General features: G+C 42.9%; 1 protein-coding gene across 1 annotated transcript in view; it reads left to right on the top strand.

Moving 5' to 3' along the window:
* Positions 1–16,894, top strand: part of LOC129709963 (alpha-taxilin-like) — a 39,152-nt gene extending 22,258 nt beyond the window's left edge. The window contains exons 7-11 of the mRNA XM_055656680.1: positions 5,364–5,483; positions 10,066–10,140; positions 11,224–11,316; positions 12,613–12,708; positions 15,530–16,894. Of these exons, the coding sequence (XP_055512655.1) occupies positions 5,364–5,483; positions 10,066–10,140; positions 11,224–11,316; positions 12,613–12,708; positions 15,530–15,928 (783 nt within the window). The 3' untranslated portion in view covers positions 15,929–16,894. The remainder of the gene's footprint in view (positions 1–5,363; positions 5,484–10,065; positions 10,141–11,223; positions 11,317–12,612; positions 12,709–15,529) is intronic.
* Positions 16,895–17,179: the final 285 nt, after the last annotated feature.

Raw genomic sequence — 17,179 nt, 5'->3', positions numbered from 1 at the left:
CGAGACCTGGGTGTCATGGTACACCAGTCATTGAAGGTAGGCATGCAGGTGCAGCAGGCAGTAAAGAAAGCAAATAGTATGTTAGCTTTCATTGCAAAAGGATTTGAGTATAGGAGCAGGGAGGTTCTACTGCAGTTGTACAGGGTCTTGGTGAGACCACACCTGGAGTATTGCATACAGTTTTGGTCTCCAAATCTGAGGAAGTGACATTATTGCCATAGAGGGTGTGCAGAGACGGTTCACCAGACTGATTCCTGGGATGTCAGGACTGTCTTATGAAGAAAGACTGGATAGACTTGGTTTATACTCTCTAGAATTTAGGAGATTGAGAGGGGATCTCATAGAAACTTACAAAATTCTTAAGGGGTTGGACAGGCTAGATGCAGGAAGATTGTTCCCGATGTTAGGGAAGTCCAGGACAAGGGGTCACAGCTTAAGGATAATGGGGAAATCCTTTAAAACCGAGATGAGAAGAACTTTTTTCACACAGAGAGTGGTGAATCTCTGGAACTCTCTGCCACAGAGGGTAGTTGAGGCCAGTTCATTGGCTATATTTAAGAGGGGGTTAGATGTGGCCCTTGTGGCTAAGGGGATTAGGGGGTATGGAGAGAAGGCAGGTACGGGATACTGAGTTGGATGATCAGCCATGATCATATTGAATGGCGGTGCAGGCTCGAAGGGCCGAATGGCCTACTCCTGCACCTAATTTCTATGTTTCTATGTTAAACTATGTCCTCTGGTTCTCAATTCCCAGAATCTGTGCATCTACCACAGTATGGGAACTGCAGAGGCAATTATTCTATTGGCTCCCATTTCTTTGATCACACAAAGGGTGGTGGGTGTATGGTACAAGTTGCCGGAGGAGGTAGTTGAGGCAGGTATTATCGCAACATTTAAGAAGCATTTAGACAAGCACAGACAAGTTTAAAGTGATATGGGCCACACGCAGGCAGGTGGAACTAGTGTAGATGGACGTGTTGTTTGATGTGGCCAAGTTGGGCCGAAGGGCCTGTTTCCACACTGTATTACTTAGGGTTACATGCAACACTACACCCAGCACGGGGTTTCCTGGTAGAAAGTATTTGAAATGAACTGCTGTATTTCTGTGGTATTTGCTTGCTTTTGCAACTGTATGTATGAAGTTAAATGATAAAACTATATTCTATGCGATAGTGTCAGAAAATAGACGTTGGGGGTTAGATATCAGAGGGCCCTAAGTATTTTGGAACATTAACCTGTTGTTTCTCTTGAGTCTGAAATCTCCCTTTCATGTTTACTTTTGAAGTAATTTGGGGTACGTATCAAATTAAATGACCTGATATCAGAGTAAATCTGATCAGATTCCTTTGCATTACAATTTATAAGAATAGAATTAATGACAGTATGTCTCCTGCATGCATGACTGTTTCGGGAGGGGTGGTTCTGATGCCTTTGCGATAGGTCTGCAGTATTTAATTGCAAATATTAACCAGTTTACCAAAGATAGACACAAAATCCTGGAGTAACTCAGAGGGTCAGGCAGTATTTGGAGAAAATGGATAGGTGATGTTTTGGGCCGGGACCCTTTGGGTCTGTACAAAACACCATCTGCTACTCCTTTTTATTACCGCCTGTTTACAGGTTGGGGTACTGAATATAAGTATGTTTGGACTATTTAGGCACATTATATAAAGACATATCAGAAACATAGAAAAATGGGTACAGGAGTTGGCCATTCGGACCTTCGACCCAGCACCGCCATTCAATATGATCATCTAAAATCATTCTCCGGTTCCTGTGTTTTCCCCAGATCCCCTGGTTCCTTTAGCCCTAAGAGCTAAATCTAACTCTCTCTTGCAAACATCCAGTGAATTGGCCTCCACTGTCTTTTGTGGCAGTGAATTCCACAGATTCACAACTCTCTGGGTGAATTTTCTTTCCCTCATCTCAGTCCTAAATGGCCTACCCCTTATTCTTAAACTGTGACTCCTGGTTCTGGGCTCCCACAACATCGGGAACATTTTCCCTGCATCTGGTCTGTCCAATCCTTTAAGAATTTTATATGTTTCTATAAGACTCAAAACATAAAAGGCTCAATTACAACTTTTGTAGTAAATGCCTACTATGTTCTGTGTGCTGAAGCAAAGCAAGAATTTCATTGTCCTATACAGAGACACATGACAATAAACTCACTTGAACTTGAACTTGAACCAATCCTTTAAGAATTTTATATGTTTCTATAAGATCCCTTCATCCTAAGTGAATACAAGCCCAATCGACCCATGCTTTAATTATACGTCAGTCCTGCCATCCCGGGAATTAACCTGGTGAACCTACGCTGCACTCCCTCAATAGAAATAATGTCCTTCCTCAAATTAGGAGACCACAATTGCACACAATACTCCAGGTGCGGCCTCACCGAGGCCCTGTACAACTGCAGTAGGACGTCCTTGCTTCTAAACTCAAATCTTCTCGCAATGAAGGCCAACGTGCCATTAGCTTTCTTCACTGCATGCTTACTTTCAGTGACTGATGTACAAGCACACCCAGGTCTCGTTGCACCTCCCCTTTTCCTAATCTGACACCATTAATCTGATAATCTGCCTTCCTGTTCTTGCCACCAAAGTTGATAACATCACACTTATCCACATTGTACTGCATCTGCCATGCATCTGCCCACTCACCCAACCTATCCAAGTAACCCTGCAGCCTCATAGCATCCTCATCGCAGCTCACACTGCCACCCAGCTTTGTGTCATCTGCAAACTTGGAGATGTCACATTTAATTCCCTCGTTTAAATCGTTAATATGGATTTACGAAGGGGAAATCATGCTTGACTAATCTGGAATTTTTTGAGGATGTAACTAGGAAAATTTGACACTGGAGAGCCAGTGGATGTAGTGTACCTGGACTTTCAGAAAGCATTTGATAAGGTCCCACATTGGAGATTAGTGGGCAAAATTAGAGCACATGGTATTGGGGGTAGAGTGCTGACATGGATAGAAAATTAGTTGGCAGACAGGAAACAAAGAAGAGGGATTAACGGGTCCCTTTCAGAATGGCAGGCAGTACCGCAAGGCTCGGTGCTGGGACCGCTGCTATTTACAGGTTGGGGGAGTGGGCAGATGCATGGCAGATGAAGTTGAATGTGGATAAATGTGAGGTTATCCACTTTGGTATCAAAAACAGGAAGGCAGATTACTATCTAAATGGTGTCATGTTGGGAAAAGGGGAAGTACAACGGGATCTGGGGGTCCTTGTTCATCAGTCTATGAAAGTAAGCATACAGGCACAGCAGGCAGTGAAGAAAGCGAATGGCATGTTAGCCTTTAAAACAAGAGGAGTCGAGTATAGGAGCAAAGAGGTCCTTCTGCAGTTGTACAGAGCCTTAGTGAGACCATACCTGGCGTATTGTGTGCAGTTTTGGTCCCCTAATTTGAGGAAGGACATCCTTGCTATTGAGGGAGTGCAGCATAGGTTTACAAGGTTCATTCCCGGGATGGCGGGACTGTCATATGCTGAGAGAATGGAACGGCTGGGCTTGTATTCTCTGGAATTTAGAAGGATGAGAGGGGATCTTATTGAAACATATAGGATTATTAAGGGTTTGGACATGATAGAGGCATGAAACATGTTTCCGATGTTGGGGGAGTCCAAAACCAGGGGCTACAGTTTAAGAATAAGAGGTAAGCCATTTAGAACGGGGAAGAGGAAACTTTTTCTCACAGAGAGTTGTGAGTCTGTGGAATTCTCTGCCTCAGAGGGCGGTGGAAGCCGGTTCCTTGAATACTTTCAAGAGAGAGCTAGATAGGGCTCTTAAAGATAGCGGAGTCAGGGGATATGGGGAGAAGGCAGGAAAGGGGTACTGATTGGGGATGCTCAGCCATGGTCACATTGAATGGCGGTGCTGGCTCGAAGGGTCGAATAGAAACATAGAAAATAGGTGCAGGAGTAGGCCATTCGGCCCTTCGAGCCTGCACCGCCATTCAATATGATCATGGCTGATCATCCAACTCAGTATCCTGTACCTGCCTTCTCTCCATGCCCCCTGATCCCTTTAGCCACAAGGGCCACATCTAACTCCCTCTTAAATATAGCCAATGAACTGGCCTCAACTACCTTCTGTGGCAGAGAGTTCCAGAGATTCACCACACCAGAGATGGCCTACTCCTGCACCTATTGTCTATTGTATGGTAAATAACTGGGGTCCCAGCACTGAGCCTTCCGGCACCCCACTAGTCACTGCTTACCATGCTGAAAAGGACCCGTTGTCCTACTCTTTGCTTCCTGTCTGCCAACTACTTGTCTATCCATGTCAATACCCTATCCCCAATACCATGTGCTCTAAATTTGCACACTAGTTTCTTGTGTGAGATCTTGTCAAAGGCTTTTTGAAATTCCAGATACACCACTTCCATTGGCTCTTCCTTATCCGTTCTACTTTTTACATCCTCAAAAAATTCCAGAAGATCAGTCAAGTATGATTTTCCCCTTCATAAATCTATGCAGACTTTGACCGATCCTTTCACTGCATTACAAATGCGCTGCTATAACATCTTTAAAAATCGACTCGAGCATCTTCCCCACTACCGCTGTTAGGTTAACTGGTCTATAATTCCCTGTTTCTCTCTCCCTCTTTTCTTGAAAAGTAGAGTTACATTGGCTACCCTCCAGTCCACAGGAACTGATCCAGAGTCAAGTGAACATTGGAAAACGATCACCAATACATCCATGATTTGTAGGCCACCTCCTTGAGTACCCTGGGATGCAAACCATCAGGCCCTGGGCATTGATCTGCCTTCAGTCACAACGCTTTACCTAACGCCATTTCCTGACTAATGTGGATTTCCTTCAGCTCCTCTCTCCCACTAGATCCTCGGTCCCCTAATATTTCTGGGAGATTTTTTGTGTCTTCCTTAGTGAAGACAGAACCAAAGGACTCGTTTAACTGTTCTGCTATTTCCTTGTTTCCCATTATAAATTCCCCTGTCTCTGGTTATAAGGGACCTACATTTGTCTTCACTAATCTTTTACATATCTGAAGAAGCTTTTAGTTTTTATATTCCCCGCAAACTTTCTTTTGTTCTCTTTTTTCCCCTCTTAATTAACCCCTTTGTCTTCCTCTGTTTTCATTCTGAATGAAAAGAAGCCAAAGCTTACTTACAAGGAACGCCAATGTAAGAGGGTGGGGATTGTGTACAGGGATTTATATTGGAAGTATGACATACAAAACTTCCCTTTGGAAAGTTCAGTCTGAGCCCAGTAGGTTACAGGATGTGAGACCTTGCCCAAGAACAGATCACCTGGACATCCTCCATCCTCCATCTGTTGTGGGGCAGAACAGTGGTTTAAAGAGGGTAACAATTTTTAATCGTGTTCACAGCACATTGACAAGGTATTTAAACACAAAGATCTACAACAACAGCTCATCGATGCCAAACTCCAGCAGGCACAGGAGTTGTTGAAAGAAGCCGAGGAAAAGCACCAGAAAGAAAAAGATTATGTGAGTATTTAATCTCTAAACTTCTCTCTCACCAGTGTTATTCAACATGCTGATGTGACAATATACTTTTACAATGATACCCTAAGAGGATATAAATGTTTCCAGGCAATTTGCCCAGTGTAAACAGACAAAAATAGGAGCTATTTGGAGGGGTGAGCAAGAATTGTAACGTCATACAAACATGTCTTTCAGCCCACCACACCCTGCCTGCCATTATGTATCCATCGAAACTGATTCTATTTACCAGGACTTGATCCATAATTTTCTGTGTCTTGGCGATTCAAGTGTTTGTTCAGATTTTTAAAAGTACCTATTTCACCTCAGGCATTTTGTTCTGGATTACAACTCTCTCTCTCCGTCTCTCTCTCCGTCTCCCTCTCCCCATCTCCCTCTCCCCGTCTCCCTCTCTCCGTCTCCCTCTCTCCGTCTCGCTCTCTCCGTCTCTCCCTGTCTCCGCCTCTCCCTGTCTCCATCTCCCCCTGTCTCCGCCTCTCCCTGTCTCCATCTCCCCCTGTCTCCGTCTCTGTCTCTCTTCTCTCCCCCTCCCCCTCTCTCTCTCTCTGTCTCTCTCTCTATCTCTCTCTCTGTCTCTCTCTCTATCTCTCTCTCTGTCTCTCCCCCTCTCTCTGTCTCTCCCCCTCTCTCTCTCTCTCCCTGTCTCCATCTCTCTCCCCTCTCTCCCCTCTCTCTGTCTCTCCCCCCTCTCTCTGTCTCTCTCTCTGTCTCTCCCTGTCTCCCCCTCTCCCTGTCTCCATCTCTCTCTCTCCCCCTCTCCCTCTCTTCTCTCCCCCTCTCTCTGTCTCTCCCACCCTCTCTCTGTCTCTCTCTCTCCCCCTCTCTCTGTCTCTGTCTCTCTCTCTCTGTCTCTCTACACCAATCTATGGTCTTTATAGTTTTGCACATCTCCATCAGACCCCCCCTCTGCTTCTCCGTTCCAGGGAAAACAAGCCCACCCTAACCAGTCACTGTGTAACGGAAATACTCCATCCAAGATAATATCCTGGTGAATCTCTGTGCCCTCTCCAGTCCTTCCTTTTGCCCCACTCCTTGCTTATTGAGAAACTATTGACCTGCCTTAAAATTATTCAGACTCAGCTTCCACAACCCAGCGGGAAGCAAACTTCCAGAGTTTAAATTCTCTTGATTATTGTTTTACATTTGTTTTCTACTTGCGCAGTTGTTACTCAAGGTGGGGGAATCAAGATCCAGGGGGCACAGGTTTAAAGTGAGGAAATATAATAATAGGTACCTGAGGGGCAGGTTTTTCACACAGAAGGCAGTGGGTATACGGAACAAGGTGCCGGAGAATGTAGTTGAGGCAGCTACAATGCATTTAAAAGACATTTCAGTAGGTACATGGATTGGAAAAGTTTACAGGTATATGGTCAAACACAGGCAAATGGGATGTGGTTAGATGGGCATTTTGGTTGGCATGGACAAGATGAGCTGCATGGCCTGTTCTCGTGTTGAATGACTGACACCTTCCTTCTTAGGCAATGTGATGGATGTTTATGTAAAATGTAAATTATGTTGTGTCTGGGGTCTATTTGTTTGTAATGTATGGCTGCAGAAACGGCATTTCGTTTGGACCTCAAGGGGTCCAAATGACAATTAAATTGACTCTTGACTCTTGACTCAGTTTTTGCTTAGTCCAGTATTGATCGGGATCCTGTACTCCTTCCAATGTTTTCTGCCTTTTGTGATTGATTGGTTCTATCAAAGCTGCCATTGGAATGAAGAGTGCTTATGCTGTATTTACAAATGCATAACATCAGAAAGATTTGGAGTTTGCAATTGAGTAAAATAAAAAGACAAAATGCTGGAAATACTCCGCAGGTTAGACCACGTCTGAGTAGAGAAACGGTTAATCTTTTGTCAGAACTGAGAAGGAGAAGCTAGAAGTCCGAGGGAAGGAGATGTCTTGATTAGTGTAACATGGTGAGATGGGGAAAGGCTGTAAACAAGATCATTTGGCCATTGAGTTTATGTGAGCAGTTGTAGAGAGAACATGGATAAAAGAGTGTAGGATTTTTGAAACTGCCGGAAAGTGGCAATACCAGCAGATGGAGTGATAACAAAGTCGTATAGATAGTATGCTCGATTTCATCGGTCAGGGCATTGAGTATAAGAGTCAGGAAGCGAAGCCATGCTGCAGCTTGGTCAGACTGCATTTGGAGTATTGCGTGCAGTTCTGGTCACCTGTTACAGGAAGGATGTGGAGGCTTTTGAAAATTTTGCAGAAGAGGTTAACAAGAATGATGCCTGGATTAGGTGGTATGGAGCTACTGGGCAAGGTTGGACAGACTTGGATCTTTTTCTCTGGGATGCCGGAGGTTGGGGAGAGATCTGATAGAATATAAAATTATGAGAGGCATAGATATAAGGTAGGTGGTCAGAATCTTTTTCCCAGTCTGGAAATATCAAATACAAGAGGGCTTAGCTTTAAGCTGAGAGGGAGAAAGTTTAAACGAGATGTTGAGGACAAGATTGCCTGGAACACAATGCCAGAGGTGGTGGCGGAGGAAGATACAATAGTGCCGTTTTAGAATCATTTAAATGGGCGCATGGATATGCAGTAATTGGAGGATAAATATTATATGTAGGCAGTGAAGATCATTGGCTTGGATCATGTTAGGCACAGACATTGTGGGCCAAATGGCCTGTTCCTGCACTGTAATGTCCTACTTATGAAATACAGAAAGGACAATGTGCTCTACGGTTCCATCACTTCAAGAGAGAAGAAAAATAAAAATAAGGAGATGGGGAAAAAACAATAAACAAGCTGAGCCGGCCGGTATCACAGGCTGATGATGACAGAAATCAAATGTGCAGCAGCTGATTCACTGTATGATAAAGCTGCCATAATCTGTCATGCGGAACAGGAACAGGCAACTGTTCTCCTTCCATTTGGTTGCTCCAACTGCTCTTACATTCCAATATCCCTCCACACATTTCTCCCCTTCACTTTCCTTAGTCCCCATCCCTTCACCTTCCCACCTCTTATCCCTTTTGATCTTCAAGAGGGTTTCCTGGAATCGTAAATGGATGATCCAACTTGTTGAGGGACCATATTGTACATTGTACTGGAAAACAAGCCTGGCCAGGAAATTGTCTGAAGGAACTGCAGATGCTGGTTTAAACCGAAGATGCTGGAGTAACTCAGCGGGATAGACAGCATCTCTGAGAGAAGGAATGGGTGACTTTCGGGTCAAGATCCTTCTTCAGACTGGTCAGGGGAAAGGGATAGGAGAGATATGAACAGTGGCGTAGAGAGATATAGAACAAATGAATCAAAGATATGCCAAAAAAATTAACAATGATAAAAGAAACAGGCTATTGTTAGCTGTTTGCTGGTGAGAACAGGAACCTGGTGCAATATCAGGTGCAACTGATATGTGGCCGTTGCTTCAAGGCCAGCTGATCAGAGTTCAGGCAGAAGCAAGGATAATGGTAAGGTAAGGGAGCCAAGATAAAACAGTACAGCACAGAACAGGCCCTACTTGGTGAACATGATGTCAAGTTAAACTAATTCTTGCATTCCCCGCATACCCAAAAGCCTATTAAACACCACTATTGTATCTGCTTCCATCACCACCTCAGGTGGCGTGGGAGATTGCAACCATCAACGTGGTCCACCCTGTTTCGACCTGGCGTGCACAAACATGATCAAACAGAGCAAGTTGTCTTACAGCTTTAGGCTCTGCACACCGTACGCAAGAAGAAGATCACCTCAGGCAGCGCATTCCAGGCATCCACCACCCACAAAACTTGTCCCTGCACATCTCCCTTAAACTTTGTCCCTCTTTGTCAGTTTAAAAGATGGAATTTCAGATTTATTACACCTAATTGAACTTTAATTTCTATAGTCTTTAATATTAATCCTTCTTCACTTCATAAGATCTGCCTGGTGATTTTTTTTTTAAATTCCTAGTATTTGTTGTATTTTGCCTGTTAATGCCTTGAAGAATATTGCTAAGAACTGACCCTTCGCTCCACCATTTCTTTGCTAATCATGATTCCAATCTAACCAAAGATAAACACAAAATGCTGGAGTAACTCAGTGGGACAGGCAGCATCTCTGGAGAGAAGGAATGGGTGACGTTTTGGGTCGAGAACCTTCTTCAGACTAGTCAGGGGAAAGGACAGTGATGTAGAGAGATATAGAACAAAAGTACGATGATAAAGGAAAGATTCCATTGTTAGATGTTTGCTAGGTGAGAACGGGAACCTTATGCAACTTGGGTGGGGGAGAGATAGAGAGGGAGCACAGGGGTTGCTTGAAGTTGGAGATATCCATATTCATACCACTGGGTTGTAAGCTGCCCAAGCAAAATGTGAGATGCTGTTCCTCCAATTTGTGATTAGCTTCAATCTGACAATGTAGGAAGATCTGTGTGGGAAATCAAAGTGTATGGCAACCGGGAGATCAGGTAGGTCCAGACCGACTGAGCAAAGGTGTTCAATGAAACAATCGCCTAGTCTGTTTGGTCTCGCCGATGTATTGGAGACCACAGCTTCAACAATGGATACAGTAGATAATGCTATATGTGTTCTAATATATTATCTCTTGTCTGGACTTTAGCTGTTAAAGGAAACAGTGGAAAGCCAAAGAATGTGTGAATTGATGAAGCAACAGGAGGTTCATCTGAAGCAGCAGGTATGTTCTTTGTCAGTCGTCATCTGCCCTCCTATATGAGTTGGGTTCCTTGCAACAGGCATCTCAAAGCACAAGAGAGTTGCCACAATTATCTCCCCAAAATCTTCCCCATTCACTCACTGACTGGAGAAGCAAGTCAACATCACTTGCTTTTTCAGGTCAATATCCCAACCCTAATGCACTTTAGTTACCTCCATTGGCCAGGTCGCTGTTTGCATGACCAGCACTCGATTTGTGAAACAAATACTCTTGTGATGTTTGTGACGGTAAGAGATTGCCACTATCATGGGAAAAAGCTCAAATGCTCTCAAAATCTCCTTGAATACAGCCTGGGTGTCCTCGCCCTATGAGTGCTTGCGACTTCTAAAGACCTTTCAAGGTGGACTCCACCTCTTCTGAGAGCAAGAGAGGCCTGCTGGTGTAAATGGCAAAAGGAGTGCACTACCTCCCAATCTATCCTTTCACCTGTTGTACCAGGCACTTCCTATCCCAGCTGCGTCTCCTTGGTCACCTTACTCTGAGCACCAGAGCGGGCGTAAGTCACCCTTTATTCAGTGGGATCATGCATGAACTGTTTCCATCCCATTTTTCTTTCTTCTGTTACTGGGCGCAACCATGTAATTAAAAACATAAATACTTAGCAACCCACAATAGGGCAGCAGAGTGGTGCAGCACTAGAATTGCTGCCTTGCAGCAACGCCAGAGACCCGAGTTAGCTCCTGACCACGGGTGTTGTCTATGCGGAGTTTGTACGTTCTTCCAATGACTGCATCGGTTTTCTCCGAGAGTTTCCTCATACACTCCAAAAACATGCAGGTTTGTAGGTTAATTGACGGTATAAATGGAAAGTGTCCTTAGTGTGTGTAGGATAGTGTCAATGTGCGCGGATCACTGGTTGGTGTGGTCTCGGTGGGCCAAAGTGCCTGTTTCAGCACTGTATCTCTAAACCAAACAATTTACGTGAATTTTGATTTGGAGATTCACTGTGAAGGAAACCATGAACCATTCTTGTTCTGTTCCTAAATGTGACGCAATTTTAAATCCATATTAATTTTTATGTATGTTTGTTTTGTATTTTAACAGCTGGCCCTATATACAGGAAAGTTTGAAGAATTCCAAACAACTCTGTCAAAAAGTAATGAAGTTTTTACAACTTTCAGGCAAGAGATGGAAAAGGTAAAGGTAGTCACCTTGATGGAGTGGATATACTGGCTGAGGTTTTAAATCTTAATTAACTATTTGGCTTGTTATACCTTGCAAATTTACCTGCAAATTTTTGCCGATAAAACAGCTTTCTTTTAAGCTGATAATTAGAGTTCTTCTTAGCTTTATAATTTATTTTATCAATATCTCTAGTATTTCAGAATGTCTGAAGAATGGTCTTGACCTGAAAAGTCACCCTTTCCTTCTCTCCAGAGTTGCTGCCTGTCCCGCTGAGTTCCTCCAGCTTTTTGTGTCAATCTTTTGTCTGTATTAAATCTCCTCTTAACTTTGTCCGAGTGGAAATTTAGAGGTTTTGTTTTAGAAATGTTCTAGCCCACGTTGTAGCGACCAATTCTAACGCCTGCATTGCTGGTGGTTCAGGCGAGTGTGAATCAGGAAGTTCCCTGGTTTGTCGCTCTCGACCACTGACTCCGTTAGTTTACTTTATTATCACGTGCACCAAGGTAGAAACATAGAAAATAGGTGCAGGAGTAGGCCATTCGGCCCTTCGAGCCTGCACCGCCATTCAATATGATCATGGCTGATCATCCAACTCAGTATCCTGTTCCTGCCTTCTCTCCATACCCCCTGATCCATTTAGCCACAAGGGCCACATCTAACTCCCTCTTAAATATAGCCAATGAACTGGCCTCAACTACCTTCTGCGGCAGAGAATTCCAGAGATTCACCACTCTCTGTGTGAAAAAAGTTTTCCTCATCTCGGTCCTAAAATATTTCCCCCTTATCCTTAAACTGACCCCTTGTTCTGGAACAGTGAACAGTGAAAGGCTTCTGTTTGCATGCTATAGTCCAGAAAAGACTATAAATGATTACAATCAAGCCTCCACAATGTACAGATAAAGGGTACAACATTGAGTCTCGCACAGGCACTAAACTCGTCCATTTAAACGACAGAAATGGTCTTCAAGACATTGGTCATGTTTGGCACATACATTGTGGGATGAAGGACCCATTCCTGGGCTGTCCTGTTTTATGTTCTTATGCTATGTTTTATAATCTCTCTGCATACATCAGTCCTGCCATCCTAGGAATCAGCCAGGTATACCTTTGCATCTCCTCCACGTCACCGATATTGTGTCTCAGATGAAGAGACTAAAACTGCACACACATTGTTGGATATGGTCTCACCTAGCCCCTAGACAGCTTTACCAACTTGTTGCAACTTGCTTTGAGTAGTATCACTTTCTGTCATTATAATATTTCAAGAGTTAATTCTAATCTATATATTTTTTTCCTGTTTTTAATAAGATGACCAAAAAAATTAAAAAACTGGAAAAGGAGACGACAATGTATCGGAGCAGATGGGAGAGCAGCAATAAGGCTTTACTGGACATGGTAGAGGAGGTAAACATGACCTGTTCTGGTGCAAGAACTAGAATGTTCATTTTAAATCTTAACACAAAGCAGTGATATCTAATCTGCATCCAGTTAATCAACTTTTGTGTGTCAATCCTTGGTGTTTTTAAACAGTACTTTCCAAATCCACAGCTCGAATTAGAGACCAAATGAAGGTTGCTTTGCCATCTGTGAAAGCAAGCTGCAAGACCATCAGATTGGAGAAGTCCAGAATTATTTGGCTCAAGTACTGAGTTGTGATTTCCAGTAGCAGGTGTAGGCCATTCAGCCCTACTATGCTGCTTCAACACCACATGCTTTTATGGTTGACCATTGACTTCAGAACTCCATGATGGACACACAATGATAATTGCTAAATGTACCTCCATCCCCCCTGCCTCATCCCATCCCATCTCTTTACATTGCTTGATTTTATTCAGCTGCCTAAGACAATACTGGCATCACATGTTGCTCATCGTATACTGGTGTTGGAAGATAGTAGAAAGGCCAAAATCATTGATTTCCTTTGCAAAATGGAAATTATTAATGACACCAAGTCACAGTGAGAAGGTTTGTTTACATACAATACAGTCGAATCATCCTATACATGAGTACATCAACCCATGTACAGGTAGTGTAACAAATGAAATAACCAAAGTGCAGTAGATAATGTTATGGAATTGTAGTGTTACAGTTGTAGAGAAAATGTACATGGTGTGAATGAGGTTGTTTGGGAGATCTGCTTATGGGAGTACCATTCATTGGTCTGGTAAGAGGGGAAGAAGCTGTTCCTGAATCTGGTGGAACATGCTTTCAAGCCCTACAGGAGGAGAGGGAATGACAGGGGTGAAAATGGTCTTTGATTATGTTGGCTGATTTCCCGAGGCAGCGTGAGGTGTAAATGGAATCAAAGGTGGGAAGGTTGGTCTATGTGATGGATTGGGCTACACCCACAACTCTCTGTGGTTTTGTACAGTCTTGGGCAGAGCTGTCACCAAAGCAAGCTGTGACACATCCCAATAGGAAGCTATCTGCAGAAATTGGCAAGAGTAGTTGGAGACATGCAAACTTCCTCAATCTCCTGAGGAAATAGAGGTGTTGGGGCACTTTCCTAGCTGTGGTCCAGGGCTGATTGATGATATTTATACCCGGAAACTTGAAGCTCGCGACCATCTGCACTTTTGCACCTTTGATGTTGACTGGGACATGTATGCCATCTCGCTTCTTGAAGTTAATAACTAGCTCCTTTGTCTTGCTGGTGTAGGGGAGAGGTTGTTGTCTTGACACCACTCTGTCTACCTTCTTTAATCCGTCTTGTCAATGTTTGAGTTCTAGCCCACTATAGTGGTGTTATCTGCAAAATTATAGATGGAGTTACATCACAGAAGGTGTATTATTGCCTATCCTCACTGATGTGATTACGATCTATAGGTCAGAACGTCGAGGATACAGTAGCAGAGGTGGATGCTGATAACTCGGTTCAAGAGTTTAGAGATGGGTTTGTTTGGGATTATGGTGTTAGAAACATAGAAAATAGGTGTAGGAGTAGGCAGTTCGGCCCTTCGAGCCTGCACCGCCATTCAATATGATCATGGCTGATCATCCAACTCAGTATCCTGTACCTGCCTTCTCTCCATACCCCCTGATCCCTTTAGCCACAAGGGCCACATCTAACTCCCTCTTAAATATAGCCAATGAACTGGCCTCAACTACATTCTGTGGCAGAGAATTCCAGAGATTCACCACTCTCTGTGTAAAAAATGTTTTTCTCATCTCAGTCCTAAAAGATTTTCCCTTTATCCTTAAACTGTGACCCCTTGTTCTGGACTTCCCCAACATCGGGAACAATCTTCCTGCATCTAGCCTGTCCAACACCTTAAGAATTTTGTAAGATTTTATAAGATCCCCCCACAATCTTCTAAATTCTAGCGCGTATAAGCCGAGTCTATCCAGTCTTTCTTCATATGAAAGTCCTGACATCCCAAGAATCAGTCTGGTGAACCTTCTCTGCACTCCCTCTATGGCAAGAATGTCCTTCCTCAGATTTGGAGACCAAAACTGTACACAATACTCCAGGTGTGGTCTCACCAAGACCCTGTACAACTGCAGTAGAACCTCCCTGCTCCTATACTCAAATCCTTTTGCTATGAATGCTAACATACCATTCGCTTTCTTCACTGCCTGCTGCACCTGCATGCCCACTTTCAAAGACTGGTGTACCATGACACCCAGGTCTCGTTGCATCTCCCCTTTTCCTAATCGGCCACCATTCAGATAATAGTATACTTTCCTGTTTTTGTCACCAAAGTGGATAACCTCACATTTATCCACATTATACTGCATCTGCCATGCATTTGCCCACTCACCCAGCCTATCCAAGTCACCTTGCAGCCTCCTAGCATTCTCCTCACAGCTAACACTTCCCCCCAGCTTCGTGTCATCCGCAAACTTGGAGATGTGGCATTCAATTCCCTTGTCCAAATCATTAATATATATTGTAAATAGCTGGGGACCCAGCACTGAGCCTTGCGGTACCCCACTAGTCACTGCCTGCCATTGTGAAAAGGACCCGTTTACTCCTACTCTTTGCTTCCTGTCTGCCAGCCAGTTCTCTATCCACATCAATACTGAACCCCCAATACCGTGTGCTTTAAGTTTGTATACTAATCTTTTATGTGGGACCTTGTCGAAAGCCTTCTGAAAGTCTTGAAGGCATACCTATAGTTATTAAGACTGACATTTGGTGTCCTTGTTATCTTAATGTTTACAGATAACTGAGTATGTTGAACATTGGCTTTATTGACTTTTCACTTTTTTTATTGAAAACTAGAAAACCCAACGTGACAAAGAATTTGAAAATCTACAGATAAAGATTCAGCGCCTGGAGAAGTTGTGTCGAGCTCTTCAGACGGAGAGGAATGACTTGAATAAAAAGGTTCATGATCTGAGTGTTCAAACAACACACGAGGGCCACGATAGAGAGGCTGGGGAAAATGATTCGCTGTGCTTCAGTAATGTCCCCCAAGATTATCAAAGTCCACAATCCACTCCAGGTGTTTCTGTAAAGGCTGATTGTCCTATCCAAGAAATCCAGCTCTCTCCTGAAGTGTGTCCTTGTGCCACTGAGCAGATGCAGTCACCTCTATTTACAGAAAATTTGGAGGAATCTAAGATTGAAGCTTCTAGCAACCAACCCGAGTTACTGTCATCGAACAGCTCCTTGGAGTAACTCCCTACTGCTTGGGGAGCATGAAAAGATACATTAATGTTACTATAATATAAAATGACATGACTGTATGGAACTCGTACATTTTTACAATATCTTGGTTTGGCTGAAGTATTATTCAATAGTGATTTGGGTATAAAAGTTCCCTGCAAAGCTTGTTGACATAGAATCATATTTTCTGTATTAGACAAAGGTTCATCCAAGTATAAGTGGAAAATATTTGGTTTAATTGCATGCAAAAAAATTGGTGATTAAATAGGTTCCTGAAAACAAATGTGCTCTTTCATAAATGATTAGAACCCATTTGAAAGTTAACAGGCTGATCAGAAGCCTTTCATTTACACGCTCTTAACACCATAGATTTGTTGCTGATCCAAAGTCTACTTTAATCTCCCACCCCCAGAGTATGAATCTCTCCAGTTCCTTCACTTCACTGTGCTTTCCTCCCACAGTTGAGCTGACAATTATATGCTGCTCATCATCTTTTGTTTCTCAGTGAATTGTTAGAAGACATGTGACATTCGTAAAAAAACATATTTTCCGCCAATTGAATTGGTTTAAAGAGACTCATTCTCAAGCAAATGTTTAAGCAAATAAAATGACTCTTGGGCATCATAGTCAAAGAGCTTGTGAGGAAGCCTTTTACTTCCTCAACCCAGATAATTTAAAATGATGGTATAACTGAACCAAACTTTCTACTTTTCCTTTATCTTCTATTAATCATTTTTTGCTTCCAGTTTCTTTTGTATAACACTTGCTTAGAGTAAAAAAACCTTCTCAAATGTTTATTTTAATCTCTTACTGCATCATTTAGAACATATTGTGAAATTTAAAACTGAAGACATTACCATTACAAATGGTGTTTGTGATGTTGCCTTTTGGAAATATTTTAATGAGAACTGATATGTAGTTCTTTGTGCCCTCCTGATGCTCATTGGTACATGAGTACAAATAAAATGTCACATAGCACTTTTTCACATGCCATCTTCATTTTGTGTTGCTGTCTCGTTTCTTAAGGTTTCTTTTTCAGGACTTCAGCTTTGTCACAGATGATTGGTGGATATTTTTAACCAGAAATAAAATCTTTTGTTATACTCGGCAATCAAAGTGCTGGTAACTTACTAAATCGTGCTTCACAATGCTACACTTTTACACTGCACAGAAAAAAATAGTTTGAGGAAATGCTGTAACTCTTACAGCCTGTCCAACAATTGTGATTATTTACACATAGTTGAAATATTGTTTCGGCGAGAA

Source organism: Leucoraja erinacea, chromosome 26 (assembly GCF_028641065.1).
Source record: "Leucoraja erinacea ecotype New England chromosome 26, Leri_hhj_1, whole genome shotgun sequence".
NCBI lineage: Eukaryota > Metazoa > Chordata > Chondrichthyes > Rajiformes > Rajidae > Leucoraja > Leucoraja erinaceus.
This window is presented reverse-complemented; position numbering and strand designations above follow the sequence as displayed.